The sequence below is a fragment of the Pygoscelis adeliae genome, unplaced genomic scaffold (genome assembly GCF_000699105.1).
Source record: "Pygoscelis adeliae isolate BGI_AS28 unplaced genomic scaffold, ASM69910v1 Scaffold120, whole genome shotgun sequence".
NCBI lineage: Eukaryota > Metazoa > Chordata > Aves > Sphenisciformes > Spheniscidae > Pygoscelis > Pygoscelis adeliae.
The window spans coordinates 2,122,095-2,136,994 of NW_008824032.1; the positions used below are offsets into that span (position 1 = coordinate 2,122,095).

General features: G+C 40.7%; 1 protein-coding gene across 1 annotated transcript in view; it reads left to right on the forward strand.

Moving 5' to 3' along the window:
• TBX15 (T-box 15) overlaps nt 1–14,900 on the forward strand; it is a 100,632-nt gene that overhangs the window by 47,584 nt on the left and 38,148 nt on the right. Inside the window, exon 2 of the mRNA XM_009329197.1 lies at nt 12,121–12,334. Within this exon, the coding sequence (XP_009327472.1) occupies nt 12,121–12,334 (214 nt within the window). The remainder of the gene's footprint in view (nt 1–12,120; nt 12,335–14,900) is intronic.

Below are 14,900 nucleotides of genomic sequence, written 5' to 3' on the forward strand. Positions count from 1 at the left end.
TGCCCTGTTATTCAGAAGGGACTAAACGTACGCTTTAAGAGTAAGCGCAAGTGCTTGGTTGTATTTCTGTGTGTATGACTGTGAATGCCAGGTTAAGAGCACATACTTCTTTCAGTGAAGTGGAAAAGATTATGCACCTCTTCAGTGTATGTATAGATGAAGTGTTTGTGAGTTTTGTAAAGACGAATGAAGTTCATGGAGTTATTACAATTAGCTTGTGATCGCCAGATGTTGGAATATGTGTGTGTGTTCATGCTGGTGCATCTGTTGTTTGGATAATAGGATATACACATGTGGGACAACTGTGTAGTGTAGGTGTTATTACACTCGGGACCATAGCTTCAGCAGGCATAAATCAGGGTGGCTCAGTGGAAGGCAACAAAGTCCAGCAGTGTGCGCTTCCTGGAATCAGTACGTGTGACTGCATGTAGGGATTTTGATGTGTGGGATTGCGGTTGGCAGAGTGTGTCAGGATGTGACTTTGGGAGCTTGAGCTGAAGACAGTTAGTAAAAGAAAAGAGAAAAAGCCAAGCCACAAATACACATCCAAGGAGCGCGGATGTTAAGGGAAAAGGAAAGAATACATGCACTGAGACTGATCCTCCAGGCTAAGCCACCAGTTTTGTGCTGCTGTTTCTCTGTGGGAGTACATGGAAGCTGTGGGATTTTAGAATAATCTTTTACATAATTCAGTTGCTGGCAATGTCTGCATTAACAAGTTATGCAGCCCAACAGGAGCAGACCTGCAGGGTGAAATGGTTGGTGTTCAAGATCTGATGTTCAGACTGTCCAGACTGTCTGACTTTTGAGTAGGGTTAATTAAATTTAATTTCTGTGGTGGAGCTGGGGAGGGCCTGGAGTCTCTCTCAACCATGACCTCATTCCTTGTTGCACTACTACTCCATAGAGGAACAGCTTATACCTGCTGTTGTGCCACCTCTGAGCATTGACATGAAGCTTGTGCTCCTCTGTCCCCTGTCTCTTCCTCATCCTGCCTGTCTGCTGGATTGAGGAGGAATGTAACTGAGTGCCTCCTTCCTCTGCTGTACGTGAAATGGGAGTCTCTAGCTACAGGGCTTCCTCATGCCCTGGTTGGTAAACACAGACACAGCCTGGCTCTCATTGAAGCATTGTTTTTGTATGCACTGCCCAGAATTGCGCAGGGTTATTTTGTCTGGTCAAATGACATAGTATGGAAGTCCACTCATCTGTCCTTTCTTACCCCTAGGTCTCTTTCAGCATCCCCTTCCCTGTCTTCTGTCAACTACAGCTGCTGTTGATGTGCTGCCTACATCAATCTTTCAGCTCATCTGGGCAGGGGTTTAATTACTAAGATATTCTTAAACATCAGTGCCTGGCACCACTCCCTGGATGTGGAATGAAGCATCAGCTTTTGAAACTTTGAAAACTTTTACAGTTTTAACACTTTCTATGAATAACCTCACTAAGCATCGTTCACTTTTGCAAGTTGCCTGATTATTTTAAAGTTGTTAAGATAATTGTGTCAAATTGAAATGAGGTACATTCTTGGTTGTAGTTGAAGGGGAGATTCCATTTATGGCTTGGCATGTGTGTCTGATATTTCAGATTTCAAATGAAATTGTTTTTATACGACACGGTTGCCTTTCATAACACAGGCTGGATCGAAGTTCCTAATGCATCCTTTCCAAGTCCATGCACTATACTCTCATAATGCAGCACTGTAACCTATTCAGTCTCTCATGATTCTGTCCCCCGTGAACTCATACCAACTCCATCCCCTGTTTTGTCACTTTTAAAAGTAATTTTTTATGTTCCTGGCTCGGTCTTGAAACACTAGAAGTTAAAAAAATCAGCACTATGCTCAGGTGCTTCTGGAGAATCTTCTCTTTCAACCCTACCTGCATGGCTACATAGTCAGAGGCAGGAAAATTGGCTGGTTTGAGTGCAAGTCAGTTGTATGTGAAGCAAATAAAAGGAAGAATATGTTTATCACTTGTGAAAAATGCCCCAGGCTCATTGTTTAGTAAAAACATCTGGTCGCTCTGCAGAGGTGATCAAAACAGCAAACAGAACATTAGGTTGCAAGAACCTTCCTGACGGAAAGTACCATTGAAAATACTATAATTTCTGCTATGTGAGCCAGTGGCACATGACTTATTTAACAGCCAAATACATTTTTAAGAATTCAATCCCATACATATATTTATGTGTCTTTGTGTGTGTGTGCGCGCATGTATGTAATAAAAATAGAACAAATTCAGAGAGCAAGCAATTAAAATGCTTAGAGTCAAGGAGAAGCTTTGTTATGAATAAAATCTGAAAGGATTTGGATTACAGTCAAGAAGTTTAGATAGAGGGCAATCAAAATTGTGCTAGGGCAGATAGTCTTCCAAAGTCTGGTTCAGAAAGGGGTGGGGGGGGTCTGAAGGACAGCTTGGCTAATGTAGCATGTGGATGAAAAAAATGTAGTTTAATGATCTGTTGAACTATTACAAACCCAAACATCAGTTCCACGGGACTAGCCTGATAATTACTGTTTTCCCAAAAGAAAATTGTAGATTGTGAACAAAATGAACAATTTAAACTTGAAACTTCAGTTTAATGGAGCTGCATTTTTCTTGTAAAACCATTCCCATGGAAATTTCCTAATGATTTCCTTTTGAAATGGTTTCGTTTAGAAAGAAAATACAAGCAATACATAGAGTGGTATTTATCTCATTATAACACTGGAGCAAATGAACACTCATACTGAAAAGGCAATGCATTTTAAAGTGAAAAAGGACTCTTTCTCTTCTTGTGTGCACAGTTACACGGTGGAACTCACCGCCATGTGACAGCAGTGCCAAAAGCTCAGTAGGACTCAGGAAAGGGTTGGACATTTCTTGTTATTAAGATGCCAGCTGGCTCCCTGGTATTGCTGTCATGATAACCACTATGGTATAGGGAAACATATGTAATGTTTCTTTCCCTGTGGTTTGTAGGCCACCAGATATCAGCTTGCAAATATTTAAAATGTTAATCTTCATTTGTTTGAGTCGTGTTCATACCCACAAAAAGACAGCAATATTTTCTGGACTTTGCAGTCATTTTAAATTTCTCGGCGATTTCACATGGGTCTCAGAGAGAATAGATACCTCTGCAGCATTAATCTTGTGTCATGTTTTCCTTTTTTAAGAATTATTTTTTTTCCTGGCTGGCAGAGAGCAGTCCAAGCCGCAGAATCCAGAAACAGACTGTCCCAGAGCTTGTGCCCGCTCCCATCAGGGAAGGGCCTGCAACAGAGCTGGGATCAAGTTTCAAACTCCTGCACAATTTGTGGTTATTTAGAGCCAACATTTTGGTTTAGGCTGGTCTCTAAATATTTGTTGTATGGTTTTATTTATAAGAATAAAGAATAATGACTCTATGTTTACAGGCTACAGCATATAATGCATCTAATGCCTGGTCTTTTATTTTTTTTAGCTTTCCCTAACTTTCAAGTGCATTTCCACTCTTTAATTTTACACAAACTCTTGGACATTGGCCAGACAAATTCTTTGTAGTCTGTACAGTTCAGGATCTTGGCCAGATTAAAGTTGTCATCAATTTCACCTCCCTCTTCTTTTAATAACATCCCACTTTCTCCCTAGTACTTCTGATGTTTTTAAAGGTTGCCATTCTCTGTGTTCTTCTGCATTTTCTTGAGTATTATGCTCTTTTATTTTATCTCCTGATTTAACTGAATCTTGTTTTTCTGCATGCTCTTTTTAAGCCCTTTACCATTTTAAGTATGGGCTTTCTGAATATTTGCTACTGAGCAGTCTTTTTGTGAGGCTGTGCTGGTGATTCTTTGTCCTAAGGCAGTGCTGACTGACAGCTGCAGAGAATCTCCTCAGGGAATTTTAGGAATCTGTTGGTTTCTTCTATACTGAAATTTCAAATTGCATTTTCCTCAAAGCTAGTCTGAGATACTGAATACCCAAGCTATATTTTGCTTTCCGGAAGTCAATAATACAACATTGAACACTGAGTCCAAGTTTTGCTACTTCAGTGGGGTTTGTTCTCCTGAAATATGATTGCTAGAAGCCTCTGCTGGGGAAAGGTTATGCTTATAAAATACTTTTAAGCAAACAAGTTACCCCAATCCAGAGATGGGAGAGTTTATAAAATAGGTTTTTGGTTGACATCCATTTGATGGGATATTTTTAGATGCGATAGATAGTCTAAAGTACAGACTGATGAGTTGCAGGCAGTTTTCCTGAGAGAACATGGTGGGGTTGGGTATGAAGTCTACAAAGAAATCCTATGCTGTGACACTACTCAGAACACTCTTGGTCACTTAGCTTACACTTCTGTAATGAGAATTTGTATTTGCCAAGGCTGACTTCAGAGCCCAGCAGCCAGCATCTCCATTATTAGCTGATGCAGCTCGAAACCGGAGCTGGTGTCTTGAATGTCTGGTCCTAAACTGTATGTTGGCAAAATGTGTAAGTTTTCTTTTTCTCAGCATTCTTAAAAAATACAATAGATTGTGAGATAAAAAATCACTTTAAAGTTTAACTGTGGCTGATATTCTTTCTCCTGACTGGAGCAAGAGTTAACTTTTGAGGTCAAACCCCCAGGGCTAAGTATACTGGTAAACTCCAGCTGCTTTGTACTTCTTTGCCAATACTGAGAAGCCATAAACCAAATTTAACTTGCTGGTTAAACCAGGTTTACAGCTGTTTTGCATTGCTGGAGTGGAGCAGAGCAGCTGGAGCATACCAGTGAATCAGGGTGATTTTTTCTTTGCTGGGTCTTGTGTCCTCTTGTTGAGTCTTACATGGAATAAGTCAAGGCAGAGGCAGTCAGTTCTTGGCAGTGCACAGTCAAGTTGATGCAAGACTTGCATTTAGAGCCAAAGCCACCATGTTTTTTTGTCTTTGTGTTTGCTTTTATATTCTCCTACTAGTTGTGTTTGCCATGGGGATATATATGTGTAATAATTCCATGTCATACTGGCCTTATACTCAGTCTTTGTTTTGGTAAGGGCAGCCATCAGCTTGAGTGTATTTTACAAGCTTTGCTGGCTCAAGTCATCTTACGAAAACACCTTATAAAACTGTAATTCAGGAGGATGAAGAAGTCTTTGAGGTTAAAGCGCCAGAGGAATTCTTCACTTCAGAATCAGCTTGTGTCTCACTGATTTCACTTGTGACTGTATCAGGTCTCTTTATTTGTCTATGCCACATTTTCCCATCTATACAATGTCTTCTAGTTTTGTCTTTTTGAGTCTTGCTGATATTAATGCCATTTTGTCCTGCTATGGTTTCATAAAAGGGTCTTAGGCTGGAAATTAATTACGTGAATCCTTCTTTTGGCTGTCTGAGATTGCAATGCAGCATGAGTATAGATGAAGTTCTTGGTTTGGACAAGCTTGTACTGTCACCAGATCAGTAAATCCTGATATTGGTTGCAACTTGTAATCACTAATGTAATAATAATAATAATAATAATAAAAAAAAATATTATTGGAGGATAGACAAGATGATCTTTAAAAGGTCCCTTCCAACTCAAACCATTCTATGAGTCTATTATCGTAATAAAAGGTTACAAATTCTGGCTGTATGTAGTTGATAATGGGCCTAATGCTGGAAGAAGGCACGATTAATGTAGTAGGGTATGTGAATGAATGGAAAACAGTTCAGGGAGATAAGACTATAAGAACACCTGAAGAACTGTCTTTGTGTTATTTGTTGTGTGCAGCATGTGCATATGGTTACAATCACCTGGGAAGTGTTTAGAAACCTTTGCCTACAGCAAGAGCGATTGCTGGATCAGTTGCGTAAAATGCAACCGTGCTAATCTGGATGGCTCTGTTGAACTCCAGCCTGTTTCACCTCTGCTGCTCCTGCTGTCTTTGCCACAGCTGGACTTGTGTAATTTTGAGGTTACTGAGGTCTTTGTTTTAGCTTCTGCCCAGATATTAGTTATCGGGGGAAAACAGTTCTATACCTGAAGTAGTTGCACCAGCAGCCATCACACCATGGCCAGATGAACTTCCACTCTTCCAAACTGTTCGGACTTTTAGTGAGTTTCTGTTCTTTCACTTTCATAGGGTTGTGACATTTTGTATCCGGATTCCAGTAATGTCACACTGCTATATGCATAGTTCCTATGCTGCTGGTTCTGTGGGATGGCAGTAGCCAGTTTTAAAATTAGAAATCTAAAAAGAATCTGTCTGCAACCAGCAGCAAAAGCAAGGTGTCTGCTCTGTTAATTTCAGCTGAGTTCATAGAAAAAAAAAATGACATCCCCCAAATTTTCTCTGCCCATGCATGTCCAGGATTTTGTGCCTTCTTTGTAGTCTGCAGATCCTGATTGCCAGCAAATCAACTGCAGGGGAGAGGGAAGGACCACCTGTTGCACTAAATGTTCACAAACCTTGCAAACAAAAATAAACAGTTAAAAAAAAAAAAGCCCTAACAGCTTGTAGCAGCTGCCACATTCCACCCAAGAGAAATCTTTATGCTAATGGAATCTGACAGGATCTACATTAGAGATCTACATGTATACAAATTTAAAAAAAAAGAAAAAAAGAAAAAAAAGAAAAAAGGGAAAGTGAGTAAGTCTTTTGGGCTCCTCTGGGTAGGTGGTGTTTTATGTATATAAGGTTTTTGTAATTGTTCTCACTCCTGTAGTTTACATTCTTCGATACCTTGGAGTAAAACATTTGTTGAATGCATGAGCTGCATGATATGGCCAAGGACTAAACTGAGCTCTTTTTGTTTTATTGGTTAAATAAGGGGAGCAGCATCCCTGCTGTGCTCCAGCTGCAGAGAAATTCTGCTGAAGATCCATGTATGAAGTTGCTTAGAAAATTAATGGCTTTTAATGTCTCACGTACCAGTTTGCCTCTTGTACCAGACTGATGAAAAAGCAAGGAATGTACATGAGGAATACGAGGCAGCTGAGTTGTAGAAAGAAGTCAGGCAGCAGCTTTGTTTTGTGTAAGAGGGCTCTGATCCCAGGACACATGGTGTTGGTGCAGGAAGCTGGTTGGGGTTATTTTCCATCATCTTGGGGCACTCAGTGGGGATGCTGACCTCATAGTCACCATGCTTGTGAGAATGGTGTTTTCCTTCCTATCTGCCAACAAGAAGCCTGGGAATTTGTGGATCAAAAGAAATTATGAGCTGAGGATTTCCAGGACAATCTGGAGATAGTAGAAATGGGAAAGGGATTAAGAAAGAAAAAATCTGAACTAGTTTAATGTTCCTCTGTAATCTCAGCAATCGCCATGGTATCTCTGGGAGCTCTGAAAGTGACCCTGTGGTCTTGTCGGTAGGCTCAAAGGTTGCTGAAAGTGCTGAGAAATTTCGTCTCCTCCAGGTCCAACACTGTTAAATGGCAGTAGCTGGATATGTGGTCAGTGTGGTAAGAAGGGATGATAGGAAGCCAGCCAATGGGGTAGTAGGAAAGGAACAGCCTTTTTGCACAGTGGCAGTGAGAGAGAGCTATGCTTCAGGCCTCAGAGGGTTTTTTTGCACATTGAACCCACGGGTCTTCTCCATGAACTTTTCACTAGTGTCACACTGGATAGTTTCAAGCTCCTTGAAATACAATGCTTGCAAAAGCCTGTCTGATTTTGACAGATCAGGCCAAGTCCCATGGTCAAAAACACTTGGTCAGCCTGTTTGTCCAGCAAGCTGCCTGTAACAAGGGACAGTGTTTTAGGAACTTTTCTCTGTATTGTCTCTGGGGAGAATGTGTTAGTCTGGAGGAGTTAAGCATTGGCATTCCCCTGTGGTCACCGGGTCTTTCTCCACACAGACCAAAATGGTTGTGTTTTCTTCTGGCTACACATCACTCCGTAGAACAGCAGAAATAATCGGTGGAAACATCAGAAAAAAAGAACATAGGGAACGAGCAAGAGTGGAAATGGATGGTTTTAGAAGAAATTTGCAAGAAGGAGGAAATGAAAGAGGCAGAGTGATATGAACTGTGCAGTCAGCAGGAGCTTTGGAGATGTTCACTGCAATAGCTATGGTGCAGCAGGAAGAGCCCTTCTTCAGGCAGACAGGTGAGGGGAAGGACCTTGTGGAGAAAAGTTGGTAAGATCAGAAAGTGCAAGTTTATGGGTGCCTGTAAAAGCAATGAGGAACATTTTGACCTGAGACTGTCTCAACTGAAAGTCCAGTGGAATACAGTAGGTTCAGAAACCTCAGCTGCATCTACTCCCACTTTTGCTAGTTGCCAGCAACGAATGAGCTTGGTTTTGAAGTATCCTTTCTCAAGGACTGTACTCTACCCTAGCAAGAGAAAACCATAAAACTGTTTTAATTGCTGCTTGCCTAACATATGCCAAAAGTAGCATGGATTGCAACACGGCACCAGAGAACCAGCAGTCCTATGGTAGTAGTCTGAGATGGTCTCCTAACTCTGACAGGAAACCACTGCATGGGGGAGGTCTGCATTTTCCTGTGGCTGGACCTTGAATTCAGCATGTGGGCTTTTGTACAAGGCACCTCTTTAAGGAAAGGCAAACAATCTTATCTTGTCACTTTGGAGCTAGAAGAAATTATAGGAAGCTTATCTTCCTCAGAAATCCTTCTGTTTGTCCTTCAGACACAATATGTAGTACCAGCCACAATCTGCACCTCAGGGTCACAGGCATGTTCTATTTTGTTGGAGCTTCAGGCGCTATTCCCTAATTCCCCTCTGCTTACACCAATGTAAAGTAGAAGTAATGTCTTTGACTTTAGCGAAGTTGCACCCTACTGAAGTTGGCACATGAAGAAAACCAAGCTCCCAGTTTGAATGCCAGAAGAAAAGTCAGATCTTCTTCCTGTCTTATTTCATTGTGAGCAAGCATCTGCAGCAGAGTGGCTTTTGCAGTGCTAAAAAAACCGCCACAATTAATTACTACATATTGAGACTGGTTCACCCTGCACCCCTCTGTATGTTGCAGATGTTGACACCTGTCTCTTGATTAATTCAGAATCCTAACACATGTAGAGAACTCTAGTTAAGAGTCACAGAGTCCTATAGAGCTGGATGTCATTAGGGATGATTTTCATATGTCAGATGCACTTAACTTCCCCTGAATTCCCTGGGTCTGGAATGAACTTAGTGTCTGCAACTGGATGACACCGTTCAGGAGGGCATAGCTCAGGAAAGGCTGAAGAAAACACAAAACCCATCTCAGTGCCTACGGAGACTGAACTAAGAGCAGCAACACTAGTGACTCTCCCTCTCCCATTTCCAAGACTGGCGGAAGGAGAGGTACTTGCTGTTCTGTGCACTAATTTGGGGGTAATTATAGATCATATTTCAGGGCACAAAATAATAGTTCTTGGAAGAAAAAAAGTTCTTTTCTCCTTTGTGTGCTACTGCATGGTTGGTTAGATACTGGCTTATCAGTAACTAGTGAATTCCTTTTGCAATTTTTTATTTGTGCCAGCAGGGCAAATTATATCCAAGATTGTGGCTCTCCTTCCACTTCCATCATTGTCAAAAACCCCCTCCAAAAGTCTGTAAAGTCAGTGGAGTGATATCAGCATAAAATCAGTGAGAGGGGGCTTAAGCCTCTGATATTTAATTTTCTGCAGCATGCAATTCCAGTCAATTCCCAGGGATCCCTAAGGCTCCAACCACATGCCCAGTTTGAAAGGCTGTCCAGGAAATGCTGGAATGATGCGGGGACAGCATCTAGCCAAGTGCCATCTGTTGGCCATTTACCATACTGCTTCAGAGGATGCACAGAGTTTCTGAGTGCCTGAACCAAGCACAGATGATGTGGCCTAAAATAGTCTCTTTAGGTTTAATCCTGCAGTTTAGTACCTCATTTCAGGAGGAGGACTCCATAATGGAAGCTTTTCCCTAGGTCCAGTCTCTTCAGACTCCCAGTGTAGTTTACCTTTACTTTCTTAGGACCTCAGAAAAGATGTAAGACTTTTCGTTAATGGTTCGGCACATAAGTAGATATACAAAAAGGTCTTACTGTGATTTGTGAAGCATACTCTTGTTTTTTGTTGAAGGATAAAGTGATTAACCATCACTAGGAAAACAAACGTCCTAAGCATAGTGACCCCTACTCAGGCTTACCTGCTCCAACCCTTTGAGGTGGAATAATTTGAGCTAGAGGAAACAGATAAGTAACACTTTGCTCCTGCAGCACTGGGCTCCTGAAGCAGGGAGAAAATGTCTCAGCCCCTCTGTACTCTCAGATTGATTCTCTGTCTTGTGGTCACAGAACCCCAGCAAGTTATCTCATATCATCTTGAATCAGGTTATGTCTAGGATACCGGTTTTGGGGGTAGTACTGGTCTGCATGTAACAATCCTCCATTGGTAGGTTTGTGTTACTCCTTTAGATGGATGGACCTGTTATTGCTTCAGCCCAACTTGGAAGTCAGTGGGAGACATAAAGGACTCCATATTCAAAATAGATTGAGAGCAATACATACCAAACCTTTCTAGTGTCCTACAGAATTTCTACTTTGTACTGGCGGATTGTCTAAACCGTTGGCAAAGTTTACTGAAAACGTCCTTCAAGCAAAATGTCCACTATGCAATGACGTATCCCCTAGGGTTCTCACAGAAGATAAATGCTTCCTGATGGCACTTGGGGCTGGAAGTTTCTCATACACTATCAGCCAAACAGTTTATGTCCATGCCACTGCAGCAGTATGAATTTTCCAGAAAAATGGAGGTGGGTCTGATGGTTCTGCAGGTGGCATCTTCAACCCCAGCCTCTTCTTAACTACAGCCCTCTGCACTGATGTGCAAGCTGCTCCAGGAGACACTGTCTCTCAGAAACACTGCAAATCTGAGACTCAGCCTGCATGATCTCAGGGTTATTAAAGGGTTTCTGGCATTTGCTTGGTATGGAAAGAATTTTAGCTGGGGTGATTTCATCACATTTTTAACACAGATTGTTACTTTTTGTCTCCTTAAGTTTCCCCTGCAGACAGAGATATCTCTTTCTTTCTTAAAGTGCAGAGAATACATATAAATAGCTGTTTTATTCCTTCACTGGGATGCTTGTACTTATGTGATCAGTGAGGACACTCTAAATTATTGTTTCTGTACCTTCTTTGAAATCCACAGAGCTCTTCCTGAGCCATTTGACTGAGTGCTTCACACCACTTTATTCCTCTGTCAATCATCTATATAATACTAGTGCCAATTAGTTAAAAATCAGGTTCAAAACATAAACACATTGCTTTGCAGAATGTATTGTGAATTATTTTGATGTGAGTGTGCACCCTGTTGCAAAATAACACTGCTATTTGCAAAATTCCATCTTAGCCCTGCCGTATGAGAACTAGGACCATATATATACCATACCTACCTAATACATACATGAGATATTTTTTGCAAAGAAAGGGCCATCTGACTCAGCGTGCCAACCTGGACTTTTAAACTAGTCTAACCTCACTTTTTTGTTTGCTTATTTTCTGAGCAAGCTGCCTTCTTCTTCTTCTCCCCCATAAAGAGAGGTGGTTGTCTCGTGTTTTTTTCTGCAGTTTGCTTCAATTGCTTTCCTCGGTAACATATTCCATATGTTTACTATCTTCCCTTTTTGTCCTTCAGTAGCCTAGAGCGTTTTCCTCACCAAAGGTTGCATGGTTGTTTTCCCAGGAAATGTCATTGTTCCAAAAAAGAGATTATAGGAGCAAATAAAACACATTTCCAAAATGGTGCTGCCAAATAGCAAAATACAAAAATGCTTATTATTTTTGATGACAAGGATATTAAAAGGAAAAAAATGTGTTGCTTGAAAATAACCAACTCTTCAATAGTAGTGCAGGAGGATATTCAATTAAATGGAATGTAGCTTTCCAGTGAGCCCATCTAGTCTTGGATTGAAACTATGGGTTGAATTAATTTTTTTCCATTTCTATTTTTTTAATCTATATTTTGTACTCCATTCCCAGCATTGTTTGTTACTATTTATATTTTATGTTGAGAGTCCTTTTTTCAGCTGTTTCTAAAACTTTAAAAAAATGTCAGATGTCATGTTGGAAACCCAAAGCCCCAAATCAGGCCATAAATTACAACAAACCATAAATATATATGTGTTTATATATATATAAAAAAAATAATATATATAAGTCCCTTTACCGCTCACAACAGGCAGAACTGAAGTGTCTTATCTGGCGTGTTTACTTTGCAGACTCAGAGCAGAGCACTGGGTCAGACACAGAGGTGCTGGCAGAAAGGACGTCCTGCTCATTTGGCTCCCATTCTGACCTTACATCTGGTGGCTCAGGCCCTCAGCCTCCTCCGCCTTCATCCATGGAAGAGATCCAGGTAGAGCTGCAGTGTGCTGACCTCTGGAAAAGATTTCATGACATTGGGACAGAGATGATCATCACGAAAGCAGGCAGGTAAGATATCTCTGGCTTTCTGTCTAGTTAAAAAAAAAAGATCATAACAAAACAAATTTAAAAATATGTTTGTTTTTTTTTAAAGAAATAAACCTTTTTTTCCTTCTTGATAAGCCAAAGGAATAAATCTGCAGGAAAAAATAAATGGCTGTCAGAGTTTCACAGCTGTATCTCCTACTAGCTTTCTTAAGACAGGTAAAGTTGTTTCATATTACTGCTTGAATCAGTGGCTCCAAAGGAGAACTGGCAGCTGCAGGAAACTGTTGAGGGTAGTCTTTCCTTTGAGCAAATAAATCAGGAAATGATCATTGTACTGCTTGCTGTACTGAATTTAAGATGAGTTATGAATTTGGGGGTGAGCCATTTGAGTTTCCTTTCAAGTTTGCATAGCACTTCATGAGCCAGTTGATTTAATCTCAAATATAGTGAAATTCAAACTCACCTTTGCACCAAATTAATGTCGTCCTGCAATTCTAAATAGATAAAATATTAATGACTTCCTGTATAAAAAATGTGGAGGCTTAATGTTTTCCTCTGCTATTGCAGCTGATACCACGTCAGCGGAGGTTAGGAAGAGCCACTAATAAGCCAGATTTTTTTTTAAAGGAAAACCCCACCCTACCATGCTGTCAGCCAAGGGCAAGGTCTTCACTGCTGTCTACTGTTAAAAAATGGCTAAAAGTCTGTTTGCCAAAACACAGCTTGAAGCTGGTTGTAAATGTCTAGGTCCCTCAAACTAGGCTTTTGGCCATGTTTGCGTTAACATACCGTTCCTTCCTTCCACCTCACGAGGTTTTAACTCCGATCGGTGCCGCGAGGAAGGAAGTCAGCACCACGGACAGAGCCGGCCACCGCGAACAACCCACGTGACTGTCCCAGGAGCTGTTCTGCCCCTCCCGCGGGCATGCAGAAGGGAATTTTCCCCAAGTTTTGGGGAAAAAACGCCGTGCTCTCTTGTTTATGATTTTGTTTCATGTCTGTGCTCTCAGAATTTGCCAGAACAGCTAGACTTGTTGTTTTATGTTCTTGTGAAGTGAGCACTATTGCTCTGTAGCCCCAGGAAGTCCAGATAATTTAAGGAAAGTTATGTCGGACAAACAACCCAGACAATCCCTGAAGAAGATTATCAGAACCAGATCAGCTCCCGGTTTTAGATACGCGATCTCATTGGCACAGGAAACATCTTGCATCAGTGCAGAGTGGGCTGCTGGTTTTGCCCTTCTGCCTCAAATGGAAGAGGCAAAGTAACAGGAATTATAACACTTGCTATTATGCAACAACTTTTCTCTGGAGATGTCAAAGCAGAACCAGAGAAAATTATTATTATTATCCTCTTTTCATAGGGGGTGAAACTGAGACCTAAGCAGGTTAAGTGATCCGTCCAGCATCATTAAATACGACACTGGCAGAACCAAGTTCCTTGCTTCTGACTTTGTTGTCCTGGTGCCTGGGTCATGCTGTCTCAGAAAATTAAAATAATATGTTGTTACCTGTTGAATTAACTATAATTAATTCTCTTATGATACATGGAGTAGATAGACTTAACAGCAGCATAAATATCTCGAAGCCCACCGACACCAGTGCACACTAAAATGCCCAGAGCTTAGTGGTATGAAGATGGTCTCAGCAGCTCACACATTTCTGAATGAAGTAGCTGACCCTTCTGGGATCTTAAAAAGCCATAGCCTGAATACATTTAAAAAAAACAAAAGTCACCAAAATGTTGCAACATCAATGCCCCTGCAATTTTGCAAGTAGTTCAAAGCAACTTCTCACAAAATCCTTGACAGCATTGGCGGGGGTCCTGGTGAAGGAAGGGTTCATGGAAAAAAACACAGTGAACTATTCTGGGGAGGTATAACATAATGAAATTAAATACTTCCGATCAGTTCAACAGAGAAAAACTTCTATTTGGTCAGACTGATACACATATACAAAAAGACTCTGTAGTTCCTTAAAAGTTTTTAGGAAATTACAATATTGAATACATTGCTGTTTTTTTTAAAAGAACAACTTTTTGTTGAAATTTGTCATCTGCTGCCTTTGAGCTATAAACTCTTATTTGTTGATTGGAACTATGTATTTTGACACTTTTGATATAAAACTATTCTTCTGACATTTATGAATTGAAATGTTTCATGTCAGCAGTGGTTCATGGAACTTGCCATTCATGTTGCCTTCCTAACAAATACGGCTTCCTACATCACATATCATCATAACAAACAATAGATACATATCCCTAATCACACACTAATAAGAGGAAGCTGATTAAGAATTATTGTGACATGTACATAGTTCCTTACATGTGGGTAAATGATGCAGCTGAACTACAATTCCAGTGAAGCACCATGCCAGGAAAAATGAGCCCCATTTAGTAAAGAAGCATCCCAAAACAAAATTCAGATTCACTTCCCTCACCTGATTTCTTCTCTTTGTTTTAACCTGGTGCCAAGCAAAAAAAAAAAAAGTTTTCATTTTCTTAGATTTTGGCTCAAAGATTTTGGTTTCCATGTTTTGGAAGAGAGGTCTCTATACTCTGGGGAAAACCTTGGTCTGCATTTTCACA